Source organism: Lactuca virosa, chromosome 2 (assembly GCF_052849685.1).
Source record: "Lactuca virosa cultivar CGN04683 chromosome 2, Lactuca_virosa_CGN04683_v6, whole genome shotgun sequence".
Taxonomy (NCBI): Eukaryota; Viridiplantae; Streptophyta; class Magnoliopsida; order Asterales; family Asteraceae; genus Lactuca; species Lactuca virosa.
In genome coordinates, this window is record NC_136427.1 from 51275918 (window position 1) to 51298863 (window position 22946).

At 34.0% G+C, this 22946-nt stretch overlaps 1 protein-coding gene across 2 annotated transcripts; it reads left to right on the top strand.

Annotated features, from left to right (window-relative positions):
- Window positions 1-4116: 4116 nt before the first annotated feature.
- On the top strand, window positions 4117-12070 carry LOC145159109 (Translation elongation factor EF1A/initiation factor IF2gamma family protein). Of its 2 annotated transcripts, XM_079078009.1 has the most exons (21): window positions 4117-4240; window positions 4315-4372; window positions 4563-4607; window positions 4881-4958; window positions 5082-5171; window positions 5313-5402; window positions 6015-6126; window positions 7260-7305; window positions 7457-7528; window positions 8122-8184; window positions 8303-8457; window positions 8556-8620; window positions 9085-9235; window positions 10066-10171; window positions 10343-10478; window positions 10605-10669; window positions 10750-10914; window positions 11066-11138; window positions 11562-11623; window positions 11738-11767; window positions 11872-12070. In XM_079078009.1, the coding sequence occupies exons 2-19, from the start codon at window positions 4369-4371 to the stop codon at window positions 11603-11605; spliced, it is 1560 nt and encodes a 519-aa protein (XP_078934135.1). In that variant the 5' UTR covers window positions 4117-4240; window positions 4315-4368; the 3' UTR covers window positions 11606-11623; window positions 11738-11767; window positions 11872-12070. The 2 variants fall into 2 exon arrangements, with proteins under 2 accessions (XP_078934135.1, XP_078934134.1); XM_079078008.1 differs by having other exon boundaries at window positions 11738-12070.
- Window positions 12071-22946: the final 10876 nt, after the last annotated feature.

The following is a 22946-nucleotide window of genomic DNA, read 5'->3' on the forward strand; positions in this document are numbered from 1 at the left end:
TTCAGGTGCAAGTAGTTCAAACTCTTAGCTTTAAAATGACTACTTTCACATCTCCATATGATTTTTCTACAATTTATGGTGATTTTTACAAAACTGCCTGTCATTTCAGAGGCAAACCCGGACCAGTCTGTGATTATGAACCTTTTCACCTCTGTTAGAGATCACTAAAAATCATGATAAAATTTACGAACAAACTAGACTCATATTCCAAACTCTCAAAATTTGCGGATTTGGATTTAGAGCTTTGATGATTTTTCTATAAATTTTCTAAGAACGGTAACAGAAACTGTTTTTAACGAAAAGTTGCTGTTAATTTCATTTCACCTTGTAACATGTTGAGCAAGGTGTATATCTTTATGTGATTATATGTTACTGCAATATATGACATTTTATCTTAATATTTAGACACACACCAGTTTACAAATGGATTTGGTCATATAAAATATAAAGAATAACAAGTGATTATAATCAAAGTACAATCGATACATTCAAACATTAAATAAACTATTTTGAATATAGTTTGCATACATTACCACGTACTACCCTTGGTTGATAAACTATAATAGGTATAGTTTATGATACATTACATAACACATACATTTAAAAAGGGTACATTTATACAAAGGATATTTTCATTAAGCAAGGTACGGCCATACGGTACCAAGTTTTCATAACACGTAATTCCGTTAATGACTTTGTGAGACATTTACTTCAAATTACCATTAAGTCCTGTATTGTAACCAGAGTCTCCTTGAGGGAGAGCGTGATACTTGTGTATAGATCTATATTGGGTTTGACAAACCCACACCTAAACTGCATGCAACAGTTAGACCGATAGGTCTGGGGTGACAAATGTCATAACATTTCCGACGCCTGAAGAACGTCGTTTTAGGCAACCTTGGTCATAGTATGGTTATAATAAACTCACATAAAGTATTAACAAACATTGGAATTTACGGGGACTTCATTAAAATTTAACGAGTTTATGTCGATTTAAACTTGCATTGTTTTACTATAAATATGATAAATTACTTGTACATTTCGGTCTTTGGGTTTTAAGACTACATTTACACATTAAGGAAAATATTGGATTTTTCTAACACAAATACTACTTTTACAAACGAAAAGCTTATGAACTCACCAACCTTTGTGTTGACACTTTTTCAAACAACTTGTATTCTCAGGAAATCATTAAACAGGTAATCAAGTGCTTTTGAGGATGGGACGCTAAGGCGTCTACTATTTCATATTTTATCAACATATTGTAATTGATTCGTAAACATGTAATTCATACAATGATGTAATTTTTTTCAATTATATATATGTTGGTTGTGTTTGCTTAAATTACTATTACAATTGCTGTTATGATACTATACATGAAGTCCTCCACCCCCGGACGTTTCCGCCATCCTTGGTTTGGGGGTGTGACAAAAAAAATCAGAGAGAATCATAAAAACGAAACTTGCAAAGAAGGTTAAGACCAATGATGGGAAAGGAGAAACTAGTGCAAACCCAGTAGACCTTAATGAGTAGGGAGTATTTTATGGTGTCATGTGGTTATGTTTGACAAAAAGTTGTAGTTGTTTGGTTTGGCATTTAGTTGTTTGTTTGAAGTTAGTTTGTTTGGTTTGACAATGGTTTGTACTATTATCATGCTTTGGTTATCCTTTGATATTAATAGTTTTCAACATGCATGCATGTAATTCCATGATGTATCATGTGGTCCTTGTGTTCTTAGTGGACAAATATACAATTATTGTTAACAATTTTTAATGCTATTTAGCAACGTAGTATATGTAATTAAAAAAGTGAAGGGTAATGACATGTAATTCCAACATTTAAGAACATGTGGTCCTTGTGTTCTTAGTGGACAAATATACAATAATTGTTAACAATTTTAATATGCCTTTTAGCAACGTACTATATGTAATGACATTAAGGGTGACATAATTTCACCAAATATACAATTATTGTTAACAATTTTTAATGCTATTTAGCAACATAGTATATGTAATTAAAGAAGTGAAGGGTAATGACATGTAATTCCAAAATTTAAGAACATGTGGTCCTTGTGTTCTCAGTGGACAAATATACAATAAGTGTTAACAACTTTAATATGCCTTTTAGCAATGTACTATATGTAATGACATTAAGGGTGGCATGATTTCACAAAATTAAGGGTAATGACAAGACAACAATACATCAATGTGACATCACACAACTACAAATTGTTCTTAATTCAACTACCCAAATACATTTGATTACAAGTTATAAATGATTAAACCTAAAAAAACCCAACTACAAAGTAAAATCAGCTTCAACTTCAACACTTCTGATTCCAGCTTCTTCTTCGACCTCATCAGTACACTTAAAATGATTTATTCATTGTTGCATTTTTTTTCATCAACCCAAGAAATGAAACCTGATCGGGCTCCCTAAATAAGAAATTAATGTTACATTTAGAAAACAATTGTGAAACTAGGGTTCTAAAAATATGATTGCATTTACCTTGTTTGGACATGTATAAAATGGTCTTCCAGGGTTAGTGTCAGTCCGAGATGTGCGGATTATTGTCGGACTTCCACACCCACAAACAATCTTCATCTTGTCGAATTTTGTTGGATCTCACTCGGCAGTTGATTTGAAAGAGACAAGAAAAAATGAAAGAGTTGCCCTTTTGAATGAGACACCCCTTTTTACAACCATTATGAACATAAAATGACAAAACTACCCTCACCGTGCAAGGCACGTGGGGTTTAATAACCCAACATATGTTCTGTTCTTCGTTCTTGCATGATATGTCAACCAAAATCAAAGTGTTCATACAGTCAAACATGAGATACAAAACGCCTGAGATCAACTCAGGTATTTTTCCATTAAGAAGCTTAACAAACGTACAAAATGCCTGTCATCAACACATGACTTTTCACATAATCCATAGATAGCACACAAAAAAAGAAAAAAAAAAACAATAACAGAAAACCTAAAACTATTATATATATATGCATCGTAATGTACCCCCAACAACTTATCCAAGCTTCATAAGGACTTTGACCCCAACCTCCATCATCCCAAGCATTACCACCATGATGCTGCCCATCACCACATCAATCGCTTTTAACTACCTGTCATGATCTTCCAACTTATGCTGGAGACTGATGTGATCAACACGGCACACAATGAAATCTTTACCCAGCTGATCTTTGAGCCTTTGCATCTTGATCTGGTTGGCAACAATCTTGTATCCACAGTCGCAAACAATGGTATGCAGGTCGTTGAGGTTGAGAAACTCCCGTGAATTTATCGAGTCAGGTGAAGGAGGTGGTGGAGCCGACATTGCCAATATTTAGGGTTTTGGTCGGAATCGTGTTTGCCCAATTAAGGTAAAAAAGCCTCGAGAATATGCTAGGTTAAGCCCCACGGGTTTGTGATGGTGCTTTATGCCCCTACCACCGACGATTCCTTTTCCTCTAAGGGTGGTTAGTGGGTAGGTAACAGTTAATGAAGGTATTAAACCGGATTAGGTGGAAGACTAGTCCACCTGTCTATGACTCGATGCTGAGTCACCCGCTTAGTTGGCACTCCACACAGTAGTATTACCTTCAAATGTGGGTTAAAGTACCAAAGTGACCGGTCATTTACAAGTACACGCTCTTTAAATGCAAAAAATAGTCATGAGGGACCATTTAAACCAAAATACGAAAGATAGTTGGGCTACAGTAACAATTTCACTATTTCAAAAAGTAAAGGTGCACTTGATTATGGAAAAAATTCTAGTTTCTTCATAAAAAATTTCAAATGAATAAAAAACTTTTAAAAACACGTTTGGTGATTTAGTTTTTAAAAAATCAAAGAAAATAAAAATCTTCTTTTTTCAAAACTTTATATAAATTAGAAAAATATTTTTTCAAAGTTATCCAAATTTTCTAAATTTGTAAAATAAAAATAAAAACTCTCGAGGTTTCAACAAACATATTTTCTAATTTTTTTTTATGGAAAACTAAAAATAAAAATATTTTTCGACAAACTAAAATAAAAAAATCAATTTTATATTCTGAAAATATATAAAAAAAAAGTTTTCAACAAACCCTAAATGTTTTCGTTAAAAATATATAATAAAATATCAAGCGATGCCAACCCGAAATTCATAAGAAAGCCTAAACCTCTGAATTCTTTACACAATTTTCTGCTTCTACAGTCTTTCAGCAGCGACGCCCAACATCTCGCCGTTTATCTGCTAGTAACTTCTCTCCCACTCTCAGATTCATCTCCTCTACTCAATTTAAAGGCATAATTTTCTTCCTTTTACTTCAGGTTTAACGACAATTCCTGATTGTTTCGTAAAACGCGTTTATCGCAGTTCAACAGATGGGTAAGGTTTTCTCTATTTCAATCAGTTTATAGTTTTGTTTTCAATCCGTTTTAATCATTGCTACATCGTTCATATCTGTTTACTTGTAGTTCAGTAATCGGATTTTCTTTTTGTATTTTGTCTGTTAATCCCTAAAATATTTGTAAAATTTAAGCGGAATACTGAACTTTTTTCTTTCTTTCAATCGCAGATAATATCGAGGAGGACATTCGCGCTTTGCAACTGGACTCATCTGGTAGGTTTCCTTGATCTGATTTCATAAGCATAAAGAGTTTTTGTAGATTCGTACTTTCTGATTTTAGGAATTGTATAACTGATCTGTAGAAGTTCTTCTAGACTTAGGATTTAGGAAGTCTCTTCTTGTAGTTATGTTTTCGGATTTTGTTTCCTTGTGGATTTGTTCTGAAAAATAGTTTCATAGTAGTACTTTCAATGGTTGAAGTATAAAGAGGATTCGGAAATACTTAAGTTTCTGTGATGTTATTATATTCTTTTGTTTAAATGCTAGGTGAAGATAGCAACATGGTGACTAATGAGAATGGTGGGGAGCATCAAGAATCCATAGCTCTGGATAAATTGGAAGAAGGTATGGAGAATCTGTTCCTTCAGTTTGGCCTTGTTCTATCCTCTTCTCTTTTCTCTCCCCTTTTATTTCAGTTGAGTCTTTCTGCCATGAATCTAAATAGCTTTTACCTTTTTGTCTGTGCAGATTTGAGGAATGAGTCACAAACCGACTCCCACATGGAGGAGGATGCTAACCCCCACACAGGGCATTCTGATCCACAAGCTGCCATTGCAGGTCTGTTATATGATACTCTTTGTTTATGTCCACGTTCCATTTAAGATGTTTGTTCTAAAGCAGAGATATGTACTTTTCTGAATTGTTTCAAGATTATCATTATCTAATTTCTCAAAAAGCATAAATCTCATTTGATTCCAGTGAAAGAGCAAGCAACTTCTGCTCCAGAACCTGTTGATGATGAGAAGAATAAGAAGAGACACTTAAATGTGGTATTCATCGGTCATGTTGGTGAGTTAATTTCTTAAGTTGTTAATTTCGTAGTGTGTATGAACTAGTTTTGATTTTGACATATTGGCTTTTGATCTAGTTATTTGTGCACTCAAACTTTTTTGGGTTTTGCATAGCATACTTGTGTTACCTCAAGTTGGCCTATGATTCTAAATCTTTTGTTCTCACATTTTCAACTTGTTCTTCATAGTTTTTGCTTTGATTTATATATGCAGTTTTGAACTCTTAATCTAATGCATATTAAAGTATTAAACACATGTTTCCATCCATCTTCATAGCTGATTATAACATGGTTTTCTTTTTGATTACATGAATCTTTACCATCAAACTATTCTCTTATGTTGTCTTCAATGACAAGTGTCCTCTTTTAGGTCATTTTTTTATCACAAGCAGTACTTCATGAAACTGTTTCTCTCTCTCATTCTTTTTCTTTGTTATATTTATTTGTTTATTTAGGCCACCATCTTAACTATCTAGGACAAAATATCTTTTAAGTTCTTTCTCACATTCAGTAGTCTTATAGCACAACAAATCAATTTTTTTAGCCACCTTAATATCTAGCTCTTGTAGTTCATCATCTGACACAAGTTTGTTTTATCATATGTGCTAAAGATGCTGGAAAATCTACCATTGGAGGACAGATACTTTACCTCAGTGGCCAAGTTGATGAGCGTACAATTCAAAAATATGAGAAAGAAGCCAAGGATAAGAGTAGAGAGAGCTGGTAAGTTGTTCTAGTCTTTTAGTAATTGGCTGCATTAATGTTTTTAACAATGTTCATTCGTCTTTTCACAATGCTGTTGTGTGGGTGGATATCTGCTTCTAATAGGACATGTTAAAATTTTCAAACTAACGGATCTTTGAAAAGCTTAAACAATACAAAGTGTTTATTATTCTAATTTGTCTAGTTTAGGATGTAATTAACAGTTGAATCTACAGATTTACACACAAATAATCATCAACTAGCAATGTTTAACAAAATATAAGACATGCTTTCTTTTGTTTCTATCATTAAGAGGCTTTCTTTTGTTTCTATCTAAGCCGATATAATGTAATCCTTTTAATTTTCCAATATAGTCAACTATTTATATTTTCTACACATTTTAAGTTCAACTCTTTAGCTTCAATCATATTGCTTCTTTAACCATTATCTTTTTAACATGGCTGCTTTAAATCCCAACCTTTCTCTTTTTTTAATCAAAGCCATGTCATCTACTTTTTGATTCCAGACTTCCTTTTTAAACAAATCAACATATTAAAAAATTAATCTTTATAACAAGACAAGATTGAATCTAAACCATATTTCTAACAGGACACACCAAAATTGATTAGAGGGATGATTATAATAAAGAAAAATCCACCTAGAGATGCAACTTCATGAATGTTGGAAGAATATTTGAGTGAGTTGTGATGGATAAATAGGTCTAAAAGTTATATAACTCCTAATATTGAAAAGTGCTAATTAATGAGGAGAAAAGAGCAAAAGTATACTGAAATGCTTAGTTATTTTTTTACAAGAGTCATGTTAAATGATTGATTCAATATCTTTTTTAAAACCCTACAAGTCAAGGGTCATATTTCTATGCCCCCTTTTGGACCTAGAAGAAAATTCCAAAACTACCCTTTACATACCAAATTAGGCCCAACAGAATCCTTCATTGTGAAATCTTTTGTTGCTTTTTTAGATGGTTAGGTATGATGTTAAGAATCTACTCACATAAAACAAGTTTGACAGTTTTGCCCAGGGTTTATGGAATTATTAAATTATTGTGGTTTTCACTTTTCATTGAGGTGCTTTGTTTTATTTTTCTCATGATGTTTATTATTATTATTTTTTTCACTTTTAATCCACACTAGGTACATGGCATACATTATGGATACCAATGAAGAAGAGAGAGCAAAGGTATTATTAATCTTCCTATTTCATTCCAAATGAGAAGATTTATAAATTGCTTTCAGTTATTAAATGAATAAAATTTGAGCTTCAAAATTTAACCTTGTTTAAGTCTCATGCTTACCATATGAATTTTTATAATGTTAAAATTTCATTTCAGGGGAAAACAGTTGAAGTTGGACGTGCACATTTTGAGACAGAAACTACACGTTTCACCATATTGGATGCACCTGTAAGTAACTCTTTTTTCCATTATATTTTTGAAGTAGCAAAATAGAAAAGAGAATATATTATTTGTTTATACTTTATAGTCATCATGAGAAAAAAAGTGCAATTACTTAGATATCTCTCTCATTATTTCCTAAAAGGGGCTTTTAATAAAAGATGCCACTCGAGTAGTATATTTCTTGTCAAATGCAAGAAATAGCAATATGCATTCATTGATTTTTTTATTGTTATAGCATCCTACTTTCATTTATTCCTATGAAAATACCATCGATTATAGCATTTGTCATCTACATATGAACCAATTTTTACTGCTATAGTGTGGTAGATTTTTCAAAATACAGTGAAATAAATAGTTAGATATTTCAAATTTCAAAGTATAATTACTTAATAAGACAGAAACTGAAAGTACAATGTTGTAACATAGAAAGAAATAAAAGTAGGATGCTGTAATATGCAAATAAATGTAAGTAAGTTGCTGTTTTTTTTTTTTTTTTTTTTTTTTTGCATTTATCCCTTCAGTTTTAAATGTCAAGTATGATTCTCATTTTCACTTTAACACACTATTTAATATTTATATGGAATTGTTTTATCTTTTAGGGGCATAAAAGTTATGTACCTAACATGATTATGGGTGCTTCTCAAGCTGACATAGGCGTACTGGTAACCTTTTTTGCTTAAAAAAAATCTTGTTATTGTTTTTTACTTTTACCTTTATTATGATAACTTAACTTAATTATATGATAACTTAAATTGTTATCACACATTATTTATTTATTAGGTCATATCTGCTCGAAAGGGGGAATTTGAAACTGGATACGAGAGAGGTGGACAAACTCGTGAACATGTTCAACTTGCAAAGACTTTGGGTGTCACTAAGCTCTTGGTTGTTGTCAATAAAATGGATGATCCAACTGTTAACTGGTCAAAAGAGAGGTGTTTTAGTCAACCATTATTATTATTTTTTTTTCTCTTTTGTATATAACAGGAATCTAATTCTTGTATTTACTAAAATACTCTGCTTGTTTTTCTAGGTATGATGAAATCGAATCGAAAATGGTTCCTTTCTTGAAATCTTCAGGCTACAATGTTAAAAAAGGTAATTTTTATTTATTTATTTATTTATTTATTTATTTTTAGACTTTTTACATATTTTTGTTAGTTATGTAGGATGCAAAATTATAATATAGTAAATGAAAGTTATTAAGAATCTTTTAGGTTGATTGAGATATAAGATGAAAGGTGTTTAGGTTGTGTTAAATAGAAGCTAATATATAGCAACACACTTTATTTTATTTGTTTATTGTGTAGCATATGACTTTAATTACAACATTATTCCTTGACAAAATCTACCTAATTATAACAATTCAAGAAAAAATACAAAGCAGTTTTCATTGCTATAATTAGGTAGATTTTTCAAAGTACAATTTCTTAAGGTTTTGCATTTAGTTTTAACTTATCCAATTCCAACCAACCTTAAGGTTTTGCAGATTTTTGGATCTAGTAAGGTTTTATAAATAATGGTAGTAATATATATATATTTTTTTTAAAAAATGGTTGCAGATATTCAGTTTCTTCCAATATCTGGTCTTTTTGGAACTAATATGCAAACAAGAATGGACAAAAAAGTATGCCCTTGGTTCAATGGTCAATGTCTCTTTGAAGCTCTTGATGTTATTGAAGTTCCTCTTCGTGATCCAACTGCTCCATTTAGGTATTATATATAAATATCTTTTCCACTTATTTTTGATCACTTTTTTCTATAGTTTCTATTAAGTGGACCATGTTGTTATTTCATTACTTTGATGTTGGACTTGGTTGTTTCTTTATTCTGTCAGTTTTTTTAAAAAATTACAGAGGGGCCATATCTGTAATTTTGTATAGAATTTTTTTTCTTTTTACACATGGACCATTCCTGAAGTTGTTTCTCAAAACAGGGACCATTTGTGTCATTCTCAAAAAGTTACAAACATGTGCCAATTGTTTCATTTTAAAAAAGTTACAAACAGTGTCCGATTCTGTCAGTTTTTAAAAAAATATACAGAGGGACCAGTTTGTAATTTTGTATTAGATGAGGATAGTTTCTCAAAACAGGGGCCAATTGTGTCATTTTAAAAAAGTTACAAACAGGGTCCGATTCTGTCGGTTGAGGGACCAGTTTGTAATTTTTTGTTAGATGAGGATAATTTCTTAAAACAGGGACCATTTGTGTCATTTTAAAAAAGTTACAAACAGGCTCCGATTCTGTCGGTTTTTAAAAAAAATGTACAGAGGGACCAGTTTGTAATTCTGTATTAGACGAGGATACTTTCTGTAACACACGAACCATTTCTGAAGCTGTTTTTCAAAATAGGGACCATTTCTGTCATTTTCTAAAAGTCACTGTTCATTGACATGACTACATGAGCTTATAAACAGTAAACACATTTCATCAAATGTTATATATAGAACGAAGTGAATTTAGATATATATATATATATATATATATATATATATATATTTATTTATTTTGTAACTTGAAATTTTTAATTTTAAATATTTCAGAATGCCTATTATTGACAAGTTTAAAGACATGGGAACTGTTGTTATGGGAAAAGTAGAATCTGGTAGCATACGTGAAGGCAATAATCTTCTCATAATGCCAAACAAGGTATTCTCCATTTATTTGTGTATTAATTAATTATATTTTGATTTCTTTTGAAAATTCTACTCAATTATATTATAGCAATAGCATAGTAGTAATTGGGTAGATATTTTCAATTTCATTTTCCAAACATTAATAATAGATCTAAAAGGGCATATTTGTAAATTCGGTATGCAGGTTCAAGTGAAAGTTCTTGCTCTTTTTATGGATGAGGATAGAGTGAGGAGTGCGGGCCCCGGTGAGAATCTACGTGTCAGAGTATCTGGGATTGAAGAAGAAGACATACTTTCAGGCTTTGTTCTTTCCAGTATTGGTATTATATTATATTTTCTTCTTCTTTTCTTTCTAATATCAATAATAAATAAACATATATTTACTTTAATAAAATGAAACAAACTATTGATGTTTTTCTTTTCTTTTTTTTTTTTTTTTTTTGCAGAAAAACCAATACCAGTGGTTCATGAGTTCATAGCTCAGTTGCAAATCCTTGAATTGTTGGAAAATGTATTCACCTTAAATAAATCTTTCATCTTGGATTTAATTATTATTTATTGTTTATGGATTTTTTTTCCTTTTAATTTTAGGCTATTTTCACTGCTGGATACAAAGCTATATTGCATATTCACTCTGTTGTTGAGGAATGTGAGATTATTGAGTTGATGCATCAACTTGATCCTAAAACCAGAAAACCAATGAAAAAGAAGGTGCTTTTTGTCAAAAATGGTGCTGCTGTTATTTGTCGTATTCAGGTTAGTTTTCATATTTGTCAAAAGACCCTTTTGCCCTTCTAACATATCCATTCTCTATATACTGTTCTGTTACTGTCATTTGTTGTTTATAAATTTAAATTTGTTTGAATGACATTAATTTTTATGGTTGTTTATTTAATATTTTCCCCAGGTGACTAATATGATATGCATTGAGAAATTCACAGACTTTCAACAACTTGGTCGATTTACACTCCGCTCTGAAGGTGAAAAATTATTTTTTAATATTTTTAAATTCTAAAAGGAAAAATACAAAAAAGTATTTTCACTTTCACCATTTTATCTATTTTTAGCCACTTAACTACTTTTTGTAGCGATTAAACTATTACTGTATTCTTGTAGACCATTTAAAAAACCATTTTTCCCATCATTTTATGGATTTAGCAAGTAAACTATCCTTTTTTATGATTATTAAATAATATTTCCGTTACTAAATGTGTTTTTCTTTATTTTTCCTCAATATCAAAACCAAGTAATTCAGAAAAATGTTTTTTTTTAAACAGTCAAAAAAAGTATAATGGGTTTACTCATTAACTACATCGTTTTAATGGTTTAAAAAAAATATTATTCGACACAAATCTTACCTAAATGACGTCATCAATTAAACAATTAAACAATATCTTATACAGGAAAAACAGTTGCAATTGGAAAAGTTACGGATCTTCGTGCATAAACAATTTTGAAACAGAAGGTAATTCCGTATCCAATGTTGAGTTTGATATATAAATTTCATTGTTAATAATATTATTTGGTTACTCTTATAATCAATTTTGAAAAGTTACAATTCAATCTTATTCTTATACAGGCTAAATGTGAGCAGAGTCTACAATACTAGGTGAGTGACAATATATTGACTTTTTTGTTCTAAAAAAATTGCCAAAATTGGTTGTGTTTGATAGATGGTGTCTTGTTTTTTCATGTCACTATGATATTTGCTAGATGTTATGTTGTGCGATTGACATAGAAAATGGCTATTATGACTTAACATTTGGAAATTAGGTTTAACCATGGGATTTAATGTTCATGGTTATTGGGTTTGCTAAGTCTCTACTGGAAGAAGAAATTGAACCTTTTAAAATTGTGTGTTTTTGGGTATGTTTTGTAAGCAAACAAATGGAGTTTACGTGTCTTTGTGTAATGTTTTATGAGCCAAGAAGAAATGGAATTTAGGTATTATATATTAAACCATAAAAATTTGCTTAAGTGGAGATAACATACTATGACTTAGTGAGATCATGGCTTTCGTGCACATTAACATCAGTTATTGTTGAGAACTACAAAATACCCAACAGTTGGATCATGTAACGAGCCACTGTTGTGTACAAAGAGACTTAACATATAAGATTGTGCAATGAACCACTACACCTGTTCCTATAACATGTAACACTATAAAACACCCATTTATGACAACATACTAATTGTTAATGTATTTTTTAGTAAAGGACAACTACTGAAAAAAAAATATTAACAAAAATTACAATAGTTGGTTGGGGACATCCCACCAATGGAAAGGAATAGACCACCCGGACAAGACACATGTCCCATAAAAAGACAAAGACTACATAGAACAATCAAAAAAGGAGGCCAAAAGAACTTTGATACATAAACTTAACTTTTTGATGCACATGCTCTATGGTGATATCTTCCTTCCAAACATCCCTAACTTCATCGACATTTGGTGAGTACTTCAACTTCACGCTTAGGATTCCGGACCGAACATCATCAATATTTGTCTTGACCATTGCACCGTAATGTCATCTCTTGCTTCTGGAGATCCCGTTGTTTCTTGCCATAGGTGGTAGACGGGACCTACAAGCACTAATCTACAAATAATAGATCAAATGTGATAGGTTTTTCGAGATACTAACACATGGTTATGTGTAACGAAAACATACAACAGTTCTTATATGTTCATGCAACCTATAGAGATCTAAGTTTTATTTTATTATTGCAACTACTAAAAGTAATAATGGAAATTACATACCTTTTTAGAAACTAAAGATATTCTTGTTTTGGATTTAGTTCTTGCCACCTTTGATTAGATGTGAGGATCCAAAGTAGAATCCCTCTAATGGTTCACAATCAATGATACCAAGAGAAAAACAAAAAAAACCCTAGGAGAGGGGAGACTAACTCGAAAATTCTACAAACCATAAAAGGATTAAGAAATTCGTCCACCTTAGGGAGAGGAAGAGAGGGGCCGAATCTTTCTAAGCAATGAATGAACATCTAGGATTTGATCCCCAACTCCTTATTTATAGGCTTCACTTGCTTAATCCTAAAACAACTTCAAAACCCTGAAATGTTCCAATTAATTAAACCTTTAATTATTTTACATTCAACCCCTTTAAATAGTTGATTCTCAATTAATTCCAAAATAGTTTCTAATTAATTTATCTTAGCATGACAAATTAATAAACTAATTTCTTATAAATTCTTTTTGTCTTTTAATTGCTCAAATGGGTCTTTAGGGTAACCTAAAAGCACCCTACTATTATTAGAAATATGACCAATAGTTATGACATTGGACACTCTTTCCAACAGTCTCAACTATACAACATCTAATACTTCTCAAATAATCAACAGAGAGTATGCCATCCAATGCAATTGCCGAACTTTGAGCAAATCAAGATTCAACCCTTAGATAAGTGATCAACTATTCCTTTGTTCTACAAGATATCTTTATGAACCTGAGACATGGATAAGGGTCAATCTCAATGTTCTTGATTATGTTTCGTGATAAAGATTTGTGACGATTACATCATACTACTAAATTGAATACATCAATTTCCGCCAGGGCTCGGCTAAGCATTTTATATGTCAACACCAAATCACTGAGGAGACCATATATATCACATTTTCTATCAAGGAAAAAGTAAAAAAAATAAACTTTGACTACATAATTTTTGTCTACTCACCATGTCATACATAGACATACCCTTTACTACTACCAATAACGAATAACATTGGAGCATACCAATGCACACCATATTTGTAAAACAAAAATCTCATGTATATCTGTTTGAAGAATAAGAGATGTTATCGTCTTAGAATTACTCGTGACTTTATCCATGAGTAGTCTCTAAGTGCAAGTTGTCCAAATACTTAATATCCATTAAGTACTCATGAGCGTTAGTCAAAGTCTCTATGCTATGTCCACTCACTATGAATAATCTACTAAGATTTCATGACAGTCTTATATCATTACTTACTTCGAAGAGTATGACCGCCTATGTAGGTTAGAGTAAATTAATGATCGGGAAGTGGGTTCTAAACATGCAAAACGAAACACAATAATAAATTAACACAAAATGCTAGGAAACCAACTTATAATTAAATTGCCACAAAATAATCACCAATTCAGTTACAAATTATACTGTATAAGTTTGAAAATATCAAACTAACAACTAAACAATTATGCCATATCATATGAAAATCTAATACCTATGGACCTAGTATGATTATCATGCTTGGTCCTCGATAATGGCTTCGTGAAGGGATTAGCCGGATTCTCCCCCGATGATACTTTGTTCACTACAATGTTTCCTTCCTCAACTTGCTTCCGAACGTAGTGGTACTTCCTGAGTAAATGTCTCGACTTCCCACGATCCTTAGTTTATTTAGTCAAAACGACTGCACCCTCGTTATCATAAAAGATTTCAAGGGATTCATTGATGATAGGAACAACACCAAGATCACCAATGAAATTCTTCAACCATGTAGCCTCTTTTGCAGCTTCATTAGCTTCTATATATGTAGACTCACACGTAGAGTCTGCCATTGTCTTCTGCTTGGAACTATTCCAAGTTACCGCTCCTCCATTAATCATGAACACTCATCCTGATTGTGAACAATAATCATCCCTGTTAGTTTGGAAACTTGCATTACTATAACCTATTACTCTTAACTCTTCCTTGCCTCCATATACTAAGAAAATATCTCTTGTTCTTCTTAGATAGTTAAGAATGTTCTTTACTGCTGTCCAATGACTATTGCGAGGGTTGTCATGATAACGAGACTCACCATGCTCAAAGCATACGAGACATCAGGTCGAGTACATTTCATGGCATATATGATTGATCATATAGCAGAAGCATATGAGACTCGACTCATTCTATCTAGTTCTTCAATAGTTTTGGGACAAAGATCTTTACTTAATCTTATGCCATATTGCATGGGTATAAACCCTTTCTTGGAATCTTGCATCTTGAACCCCTTCAAGATCTTATCCAAGTATGTACTTTGGCTAAGTCTAATTAGACGCTTTGATATATCTCTATAGATCCTTATACCACGTATATGTATGTTACATATCCTAGATCCTTCAAAATGAAACATTTACCAAGTGAAGTCTTCACACTTTGCAATGTTGGGATATTGTTTCATATAAGTAGTATGTCATCAACATACAAACTACAATACTCCCACTAGCTTTGACATATACACAAGACTCATCTTTACTTCTAGAAAATCCAAACTCTTTGACCTTTTCATGAAAGAAAAGATTCCAGCTGCGAGATGATTGTTTGAGTCCATAGATGGATCTCTTAATCTTAAACACTCTATTTAGATATTTAGGATCTATGAAACCCTCTAACTATACCATATACACATCCTTTATGATTTTTTCGTTAAGGAAAACGGTTTTCACATCTATTTGCCATACTTCATAATCACAGAAAAGCAACTATGAAAAGTAATATCCTAATAGATTTAATCCTGGCTATTGGGGAGAAGTTTTTCTTATAATCAATCCATTGATTTTGAGTATAACCCTTTGCGACCAGTCTAGCCTTAAACGTGTGTACATTCCCATCCATATCGTTCTTTTTTTTGAAGATGTACTTGCACCTAAACAATTTTAACGCTAGGTGTAGGATCAACCAAATTCCAATCTTGACTAACATACATGGACTGAATCTCACTCTACATGCTCTCTTTCCATTTGCTAGCTTGTGGGCTTGTCATTGCTTCCTTATAGTTAGATGTCTCATGCATACTGACTAGTGAGTCATCACTAATCATCACATCTCCTTCTACAATAATATGAATGCCATAAAAATCAAGAGGAAAATGAACTCTATTGGATCCGCAAAGAGGAAGACGAACTCTATTGCATCCATATCGACACACTACGTCATGTGGATAAGAATGAAACACCCATACTATAATCTTTCCATTGATTGGGAATCAATACTAGCCGTTGGATAAAAAATTTCTCTACAATAAATATCAATCCTCACCCTATCATTCTCTCATCGCTCTCCCATCCCTCTCTCTCTCTCACACACACAGTTTTCCGGTGAAGAAAACCAATGGGCGTCACCTCCGACCATTAGAGCACCGCAAGCCACCGCCTGCTGAACATCATCTTCCGCCCCATCTTCGACGTGGCTACCACCAACGATTAGATTCTAGTGATCTCAACTCATGCATTCCATTTTTTCGGCGAACCTCCGTTGAAGTTCCGACAGAACTCAGACAACTTTTCCGACCACTATTCTCTATTTGGCGAAACACCATTCACTTTCCGTGCGAAAAACAATATTCACTTTCCGACCAGTTTTCTGACGAACTTTTCCGGTGACATTTACCGGGCTTCTCTCCTTAGTCTTTTATAAAACTATGCGAACATCACAGTGAGTTTCACGGCCCCTTTTCTTACGTTTTACACTTACCGGGAGGGGGGATGTATGTTAAATTGTTTATAAATTCATGCTTACAAATTTACGAAATTTTGTTTACAAGCTAATGCTCAATAAATCATATCGAAGAACTAATGATTATGGAATTATGCTGATAAACTCTTGCATTTGTATATGATGCTAAACTTATGTCTAAGAACTTTTATGTACAAGTTTAGGCTTACAAAATTATTGAACTTATCATTCAATGGTTACATGAGACATATTCATTACCTAAGTACAATACTTAAAAGTCCCTTGACTTATAAGCGTTAATTTTCATGAGCGAGAGAATTATGTATAGATTTATACGGGTTGAAAACGCCACCTACGGTTGCTAGCTACAACCTTGATGGTCGATTCAAAATAGGTGATAATTGTCTTTACATATTACGACGTCCAATGAAGCATCAAGAGGGACACGTCTACATAGTCAGATCTCGGTTATAAGGACTCATCGTAACATTGAAAATGTGATTAATTCACTAATAAAACTATGTTAAAAATGATTTACAGTTGATAAACTGCTACATTTAAAACTACTTCAGTTCAAATACTTAAAACCTATGAACTCACCAACATTATGTTGATTTTCTTCAAAACACATGTATTCTTAGGAAATTAAGAGCAGGAAGCCTATGGAATAAAGTCTTGGAGTCACAATCGCCTATAGATTTGTAATGCAGTTTTAATTAAGTGGCCTACTATTTGAGGCAATCTTATGTACTTCAAGGTATTGTAACTCTAGACGTGTATCAATGTAATTCCTGTTGGTAATAATATTTCCAATGTTATGTTATTTGTTGTGTATGTTCTATGTAATTTAATGATTGTGATCCTGTAACACCCGTTCCAGGTATGAAATGTGTAGATGTCATTTTTGGGTGGCCACGATGTGGTGGAGCCTCACCACGACATGGAAATAACTTATGTTCCACGAGGATTTAATGAACCACCACGACGTGACAATAGGTGCCACGACGTGGTGGCCGATGTTGTAGAAAACCCTAAAGTTTAAGGGTTTGAGCACTATTGAAACAACCTTAACCTCTTGTAGCCTCCCTCCCTCACAACAGTCCCTTGCAAACCCTAGAACTATTGTGTGAGTTTTTAGCCTAAAGTGTGTGTTTTTGGTGCTAGTGAAGAAAGAAGGTGGTGGTAGATCATCTTGGGAGTTCAAAGCAAGGTACTTTAGATGATCGAGGCAAGGCGAAGGCTTGATCGTGCACATCCTTCAGATTTTATGATATTCGATCTTGGATACTTTGATTTTTAATTATAACTTTTGAAAACAGTGTTTTGTAAACAATTATAGTCATTGGGTGGTTTTTGAAAAATAAAAATTTTACCGTAATTTTTGGGATGTCACAGATCCATGACGTCGTCCCACCACCTAGCGTTTTCGCCGTCGGATGAGGGTGTGACAGATTGATATTAGAGCTATTAGTTATAAAGAGCTTGTATCTTCCTAAATGATAACAACTATAACTTTCGGCTCATAAAATTAGAACTAGGTTTATCCTCAAACCTAAGTATAAAATTATTATTAATTATATTAATGATTGATCTACTTACGGGGACGATGCTTAGGATGGACACGTTGTCTGGGTTGTTGGATTTCGAAAAAGCTATATGCCGAAATGGTCCTGCCCTCCGACTGTCTTGACTGGTCAATCCTTATTTGATAGTCATGAAGTATTAAATTAAAAATAATAATGAATTCAAATTATATAAGAATATATCATTCAACATACAATGAACTCGAATATTCCCGAAAATTTCAAATATAACTATAAAAACTATAGAATTTAGGTCAAATACCTTAACTAAGGTTAGTAAAAGTACATAGGCTGAACGAACTACAACTAAATGTAGACTGTACACCTAGGTTTAATTATGGTCAGACCAATGCACAACAAACTGGTATACAGTAGTTGATAAATTAAACTTTTGAGAATTCCAAAAAATTACAGAATAACTCAATAATTTAGGATGTTAGTTACTTAAACATAAATGCACTACTTAAGACCCAATATGATACTTATAAACACTTATACTTGAACAATATATGATTATTTTGACTTAGGAATCCTTAGGATTTTGGAAAAACTTATGCGTTTACAACTCATGCTATCGATTATGCTTAAAGTATTATAATAACAAATACTTTACCTACGACTATCCTCTTTAAACACTTATAGTAAGTTGAAACCATGCCGCCAAGAAGAGGTATGCGAGGTCTCCCAACGCCACAATAAGAACCAACACCACTACTAGATTCAACGACAATCGAAATAATGATTGCACAATGAGTTACCGATGCTATGGCCACTTATGAGGCCAATTGGGGAAACACCTCTGGACAAAGTGATGGTGGAGGTGGAAGCGGTATCCATGGTGACAATAGAAGCGGTCCAAGGGTGTGCACCTACAAAGACTTCATGAAATGAAAACCAAGATCCTTCTATGGAAATGAAGGAGGAATCAGTCTGATCCACTGGATTGAAAAGACCGAATGTTTTCCACATCAACTTCTGTGCTAAGGATTGCCGTGTCAAGTTTTCCACCCACATATTTCTTGATGCTAACCTTACTTGGTGGAATGTTCATGCCAAGACTATTATCATCGACACTGCATATGCCATATCTTGGGAGGAACTAAAGCAAATGCTCACAGATGAATACTGTCCTAGGAATGAGATGCAGACCCTGGAACTGGAACTGTGGAACTTAACCATGAACGAATCTGATATTGTAGCCTACACCTATCGATTTAACGAACTCTCAACTATATGTCCATGTTTTGTAACTCCGGAATACAAGAGGATTGAGAGATACATTTGGGGTCTATTCCCACAAATACATGGAATGGTTACTTCTTCCAAACATGAAACTTATAAAAGTGCCAAGAGATTGGCCTGCAACCTAATTGATCAAGCATTCCCTCAAGAAACCATGGTCAAGAAGGCTGCTACTACAAGGGTTGGGGATAACAAGAGAAAGTTCGATGGTGATTCCAGTGGAAACTTGTAACAATTGGTATAAATAGGTCAAAGTCCGTCGGTCAAACCACCACGAACACAATTGTAAATGACCTATTGTGTAGTATTCCTTGTTCTTCAGTGCAATTGAAGTTATTATACCTGAAATTACATATGGAATACCTTAAATTTTCAAAGTTGATAGTCGCTAAAAATCGGAAAACAATTTATAAAATAATTAGTTATTAATGTCCTAAAAATAAAATTTTCACATTAAGTGTACTAGAGAGCTATATATAAGAAATTTAAAAAGATTTTGTTCTCCTGATTCCGTGAATATAAAGAACATCCAAAACAAAGATTGTATGGGGAAGTTACGCTTCTTTCAAGTTATAAAATCAGTATTTATCTGATTTTTCTGAAACGAACTTTGCACTGCTTCGTTTGAAATAGCTACGAACCTCGTAAATTGTTTTTGAACATGATTTTTTGAACTCAGACTGTGGTCAATTATTTAATTTCATTTTTATGACATTTTTATCTCGAACAAAATCAAACCCGTAAAATCTGTCGAATCCGAAACAATTAATCGCGAAACTTTAAACGCCATTTCACAGAGTTCTGTATATCAAAACTAAATTTCTTCTGCATTTTTGGAACCACCATGACCGGGAAAATAAGCAAGCACTTTCAAAATTTTTTTATGAGACAGTATGATGGCATGGGAATCGAGAAATGAGATTTAAATCACAAAAGTATATAACATTTGATTATTTCCAAAAATATCTACTAAAAAGTCAAAGGAAGACTTGGAAGTGTTCAACCATTCTTCAAATAGAAGCTACCACATTTCTATCAATATATATATATATATATATATATATATATATATTTCCCTCTCTCTATCTCTCTCTCTCTCTCTCTCTCTCTCTCTCTCTCGCTCTTTACCCTCACCTCTCTCTCCCTCCCGTTTTTCTACAATATCCGACGAAGAAAGGAGCTGCCGGCGACTTCCCCACTAGCTGTGACAACCTCCTTCACTCTCATCCGATGTTGAGCAAACCCACAAACCCCCACCTGCTGTGTGCTGTTGCGTTGCACCTTCCTTCCTCTTTCTTAACCACTTTTCTGCCAAGAAAACCCCACCTGAGATGGAGCTTTTTTCCGGTGAATAAAGGGGACAACAACCCTCGCATCTTTCCCTTCCTACTCATCGATTTCACAGCATCCAACACTTCCCACCTACGCTATTGTTTCACTGCTCCTTTCCTTTGCGATTCACTGCCGGAGCTGAAGCAAGCAGCCGTGAAGCTGCTTGAGCAACCCCTCGCTGCACCCACCAAGACCGACAACAACCCCAATATGCAACATCCCAAAATTCAAGACCAAAAATTTCGTTTTTAATTAAGTTATTATAAAACCAACAGTATAAAAACATTTATAATAACCTCACATGTCAAGACCCAAGTGTCAGTAATCAAAACATGTTATCATAAAATAATATCAGAGTATAATCCCAAAGATCTCATGTGCGGAAAATCATAGTGTGATGTGCTGCGATCGAGCCGACTCCTTTCCTTTGAAAACGAGTACCTGAAACCAAAACTGTAAACCTTAAGCACGAAGCTTAGTGAGTTGCCCCATCATACCACATACCATATAACAAACATATTGCCAGACAATTCTGGGGTGCCTGACCTACCTATGTCAAGCCATTCTGGGGTGCTCGACCTACCATGCCAGACAATTCTGGGGTGCCTGACCTACCCATGTCAAGCCCTTCTGGGGTGTTCGACCTACCATCCAGTTTATCTGAACCGGCTACGGGGACTATTTCACCCCTACTACTACTACTACTACCATATAATAACATAGCATAAACATACTGCCAGGCAATTCTGGGGTGCCCGACCTACGACCGTGACACGGGGACTACTCCCCCTACTACCACTATCACACAACATCATATCATGCTAGCACATATAACATATCAGGTAGTAGCAAACCTATATAATTATCACAAAGACAATCATCTAATCAAACAACTCCTACTAGTGGGCCGGTATTGTGGCCGTAGACCCACTTCTACTGGAAGGTAACTCACCTCACACTGCTGAAGTCCCGTAGACAAAACTCTAGCTGCTGGATGACAGGTTCTCGAATTGTCAATCATCAAAATAACACCCAATCAGCAATTAGGTTCCAACATATACCCAGAAGTCCATGCTTGGGGTAAAAGACTGCTTTACCCCTATCTTAGCTTGATTCAAGCCCAAGGCCCAATCCAAAGGCCCAAAAGTCAACTATGAGTCAAAGCCCAACATATGGCCCAATTTTCCAAATTGGGCCCAAACCTTTACATGGTATTATTCTAAGGCCCAACCATTTAGACCAATCCAAACATTTGGCATTTCTAATGGCCCAATATCTCATAATCATAAATGCCCAGATTATAGCTCATCTATGGCCCAATTTTCCAAATTGGGCCCAAACCTTCACATGGGCCTTACCCTAAATGCCATTAAATTATTCTAGTTCATTTTATTGTTTTTGGATGGCCCGTTAATAGCCCAATCACCAAACCCCAATAGAAAGGCCCAACTCAAAGCCCAAGTGAAATTAGGGTTTTCACATAAAATGACGATTAGGGTTAAGTGTTTCTCACTTAACCCATTAAGGACTTAATCCATTAAGTCCATCACTCTACTAGATAAATCATATGGTGTAGTCGGGCTTACTACATGATCCAATTCCAATGGCCCAGAATGCGGGTCCCGATAAGTCCAAGCCAATGATTCCAAAATTAGGGTTTTCTAAACCCTAATTAGGGTTTCCAACCCAATCATAGCCCAATAGGCCCAAAACTAAATCTTTTGATCAATTAGGGTTTCATTAGGCCCATTAGGGTTTTACTAGGCCCGTTAGGGTTTCGCTAGTCGGGCACCACCCACTACCACCTCGGGTAGTGATGGTCAACGACGGTTCACGGCGGCGGCCACCACCTCACGGTGGTGGTTAGGGTTTCTAGTCCTTTTTTTTCCAAGCGTCCAAAAAGCAACTACACGCAAGCAAAAGCACACTGCCACCCAACACGACGGTTGGTGGCGGCAGGAGGCGGCAGCCACCACCTCACGGTGGTGGTTTTGAGTTTTCTTATTATTATTCCGTTACAGATTACAACATACAAAGCAAAATCCCAATAACACACACACACACACTAAGCTAAAGACATACACACACACAACCACCCTAGTGGTGGCCGGCGGTGGCACATGGCGGCAGCCACCACCTTACGATGGTGGTGGTGGCTTTTCCGGCCAAACAAACCACCTACAACCTTATGAAAACC

Bases quoted from the DNA above. Each gene is read 5' to 3' on its own strand.
- LOC145159109 (XM_079078008.1), top strand. The intron at 8,458-8,555 runs GTGTTTTAGTCA...TTGTTTTTCTAG, and splicing joins GTTAACTGGTCAAAAGAGAG to GTATGATGAAATCGAATCGA. The intron at 9,236-10,065 runs GTATTATATATA...TAAATATTTCAG, and splicing joins GATCCAACTGCTCCATTTAG to AATGCCTATTATTGACAAGT.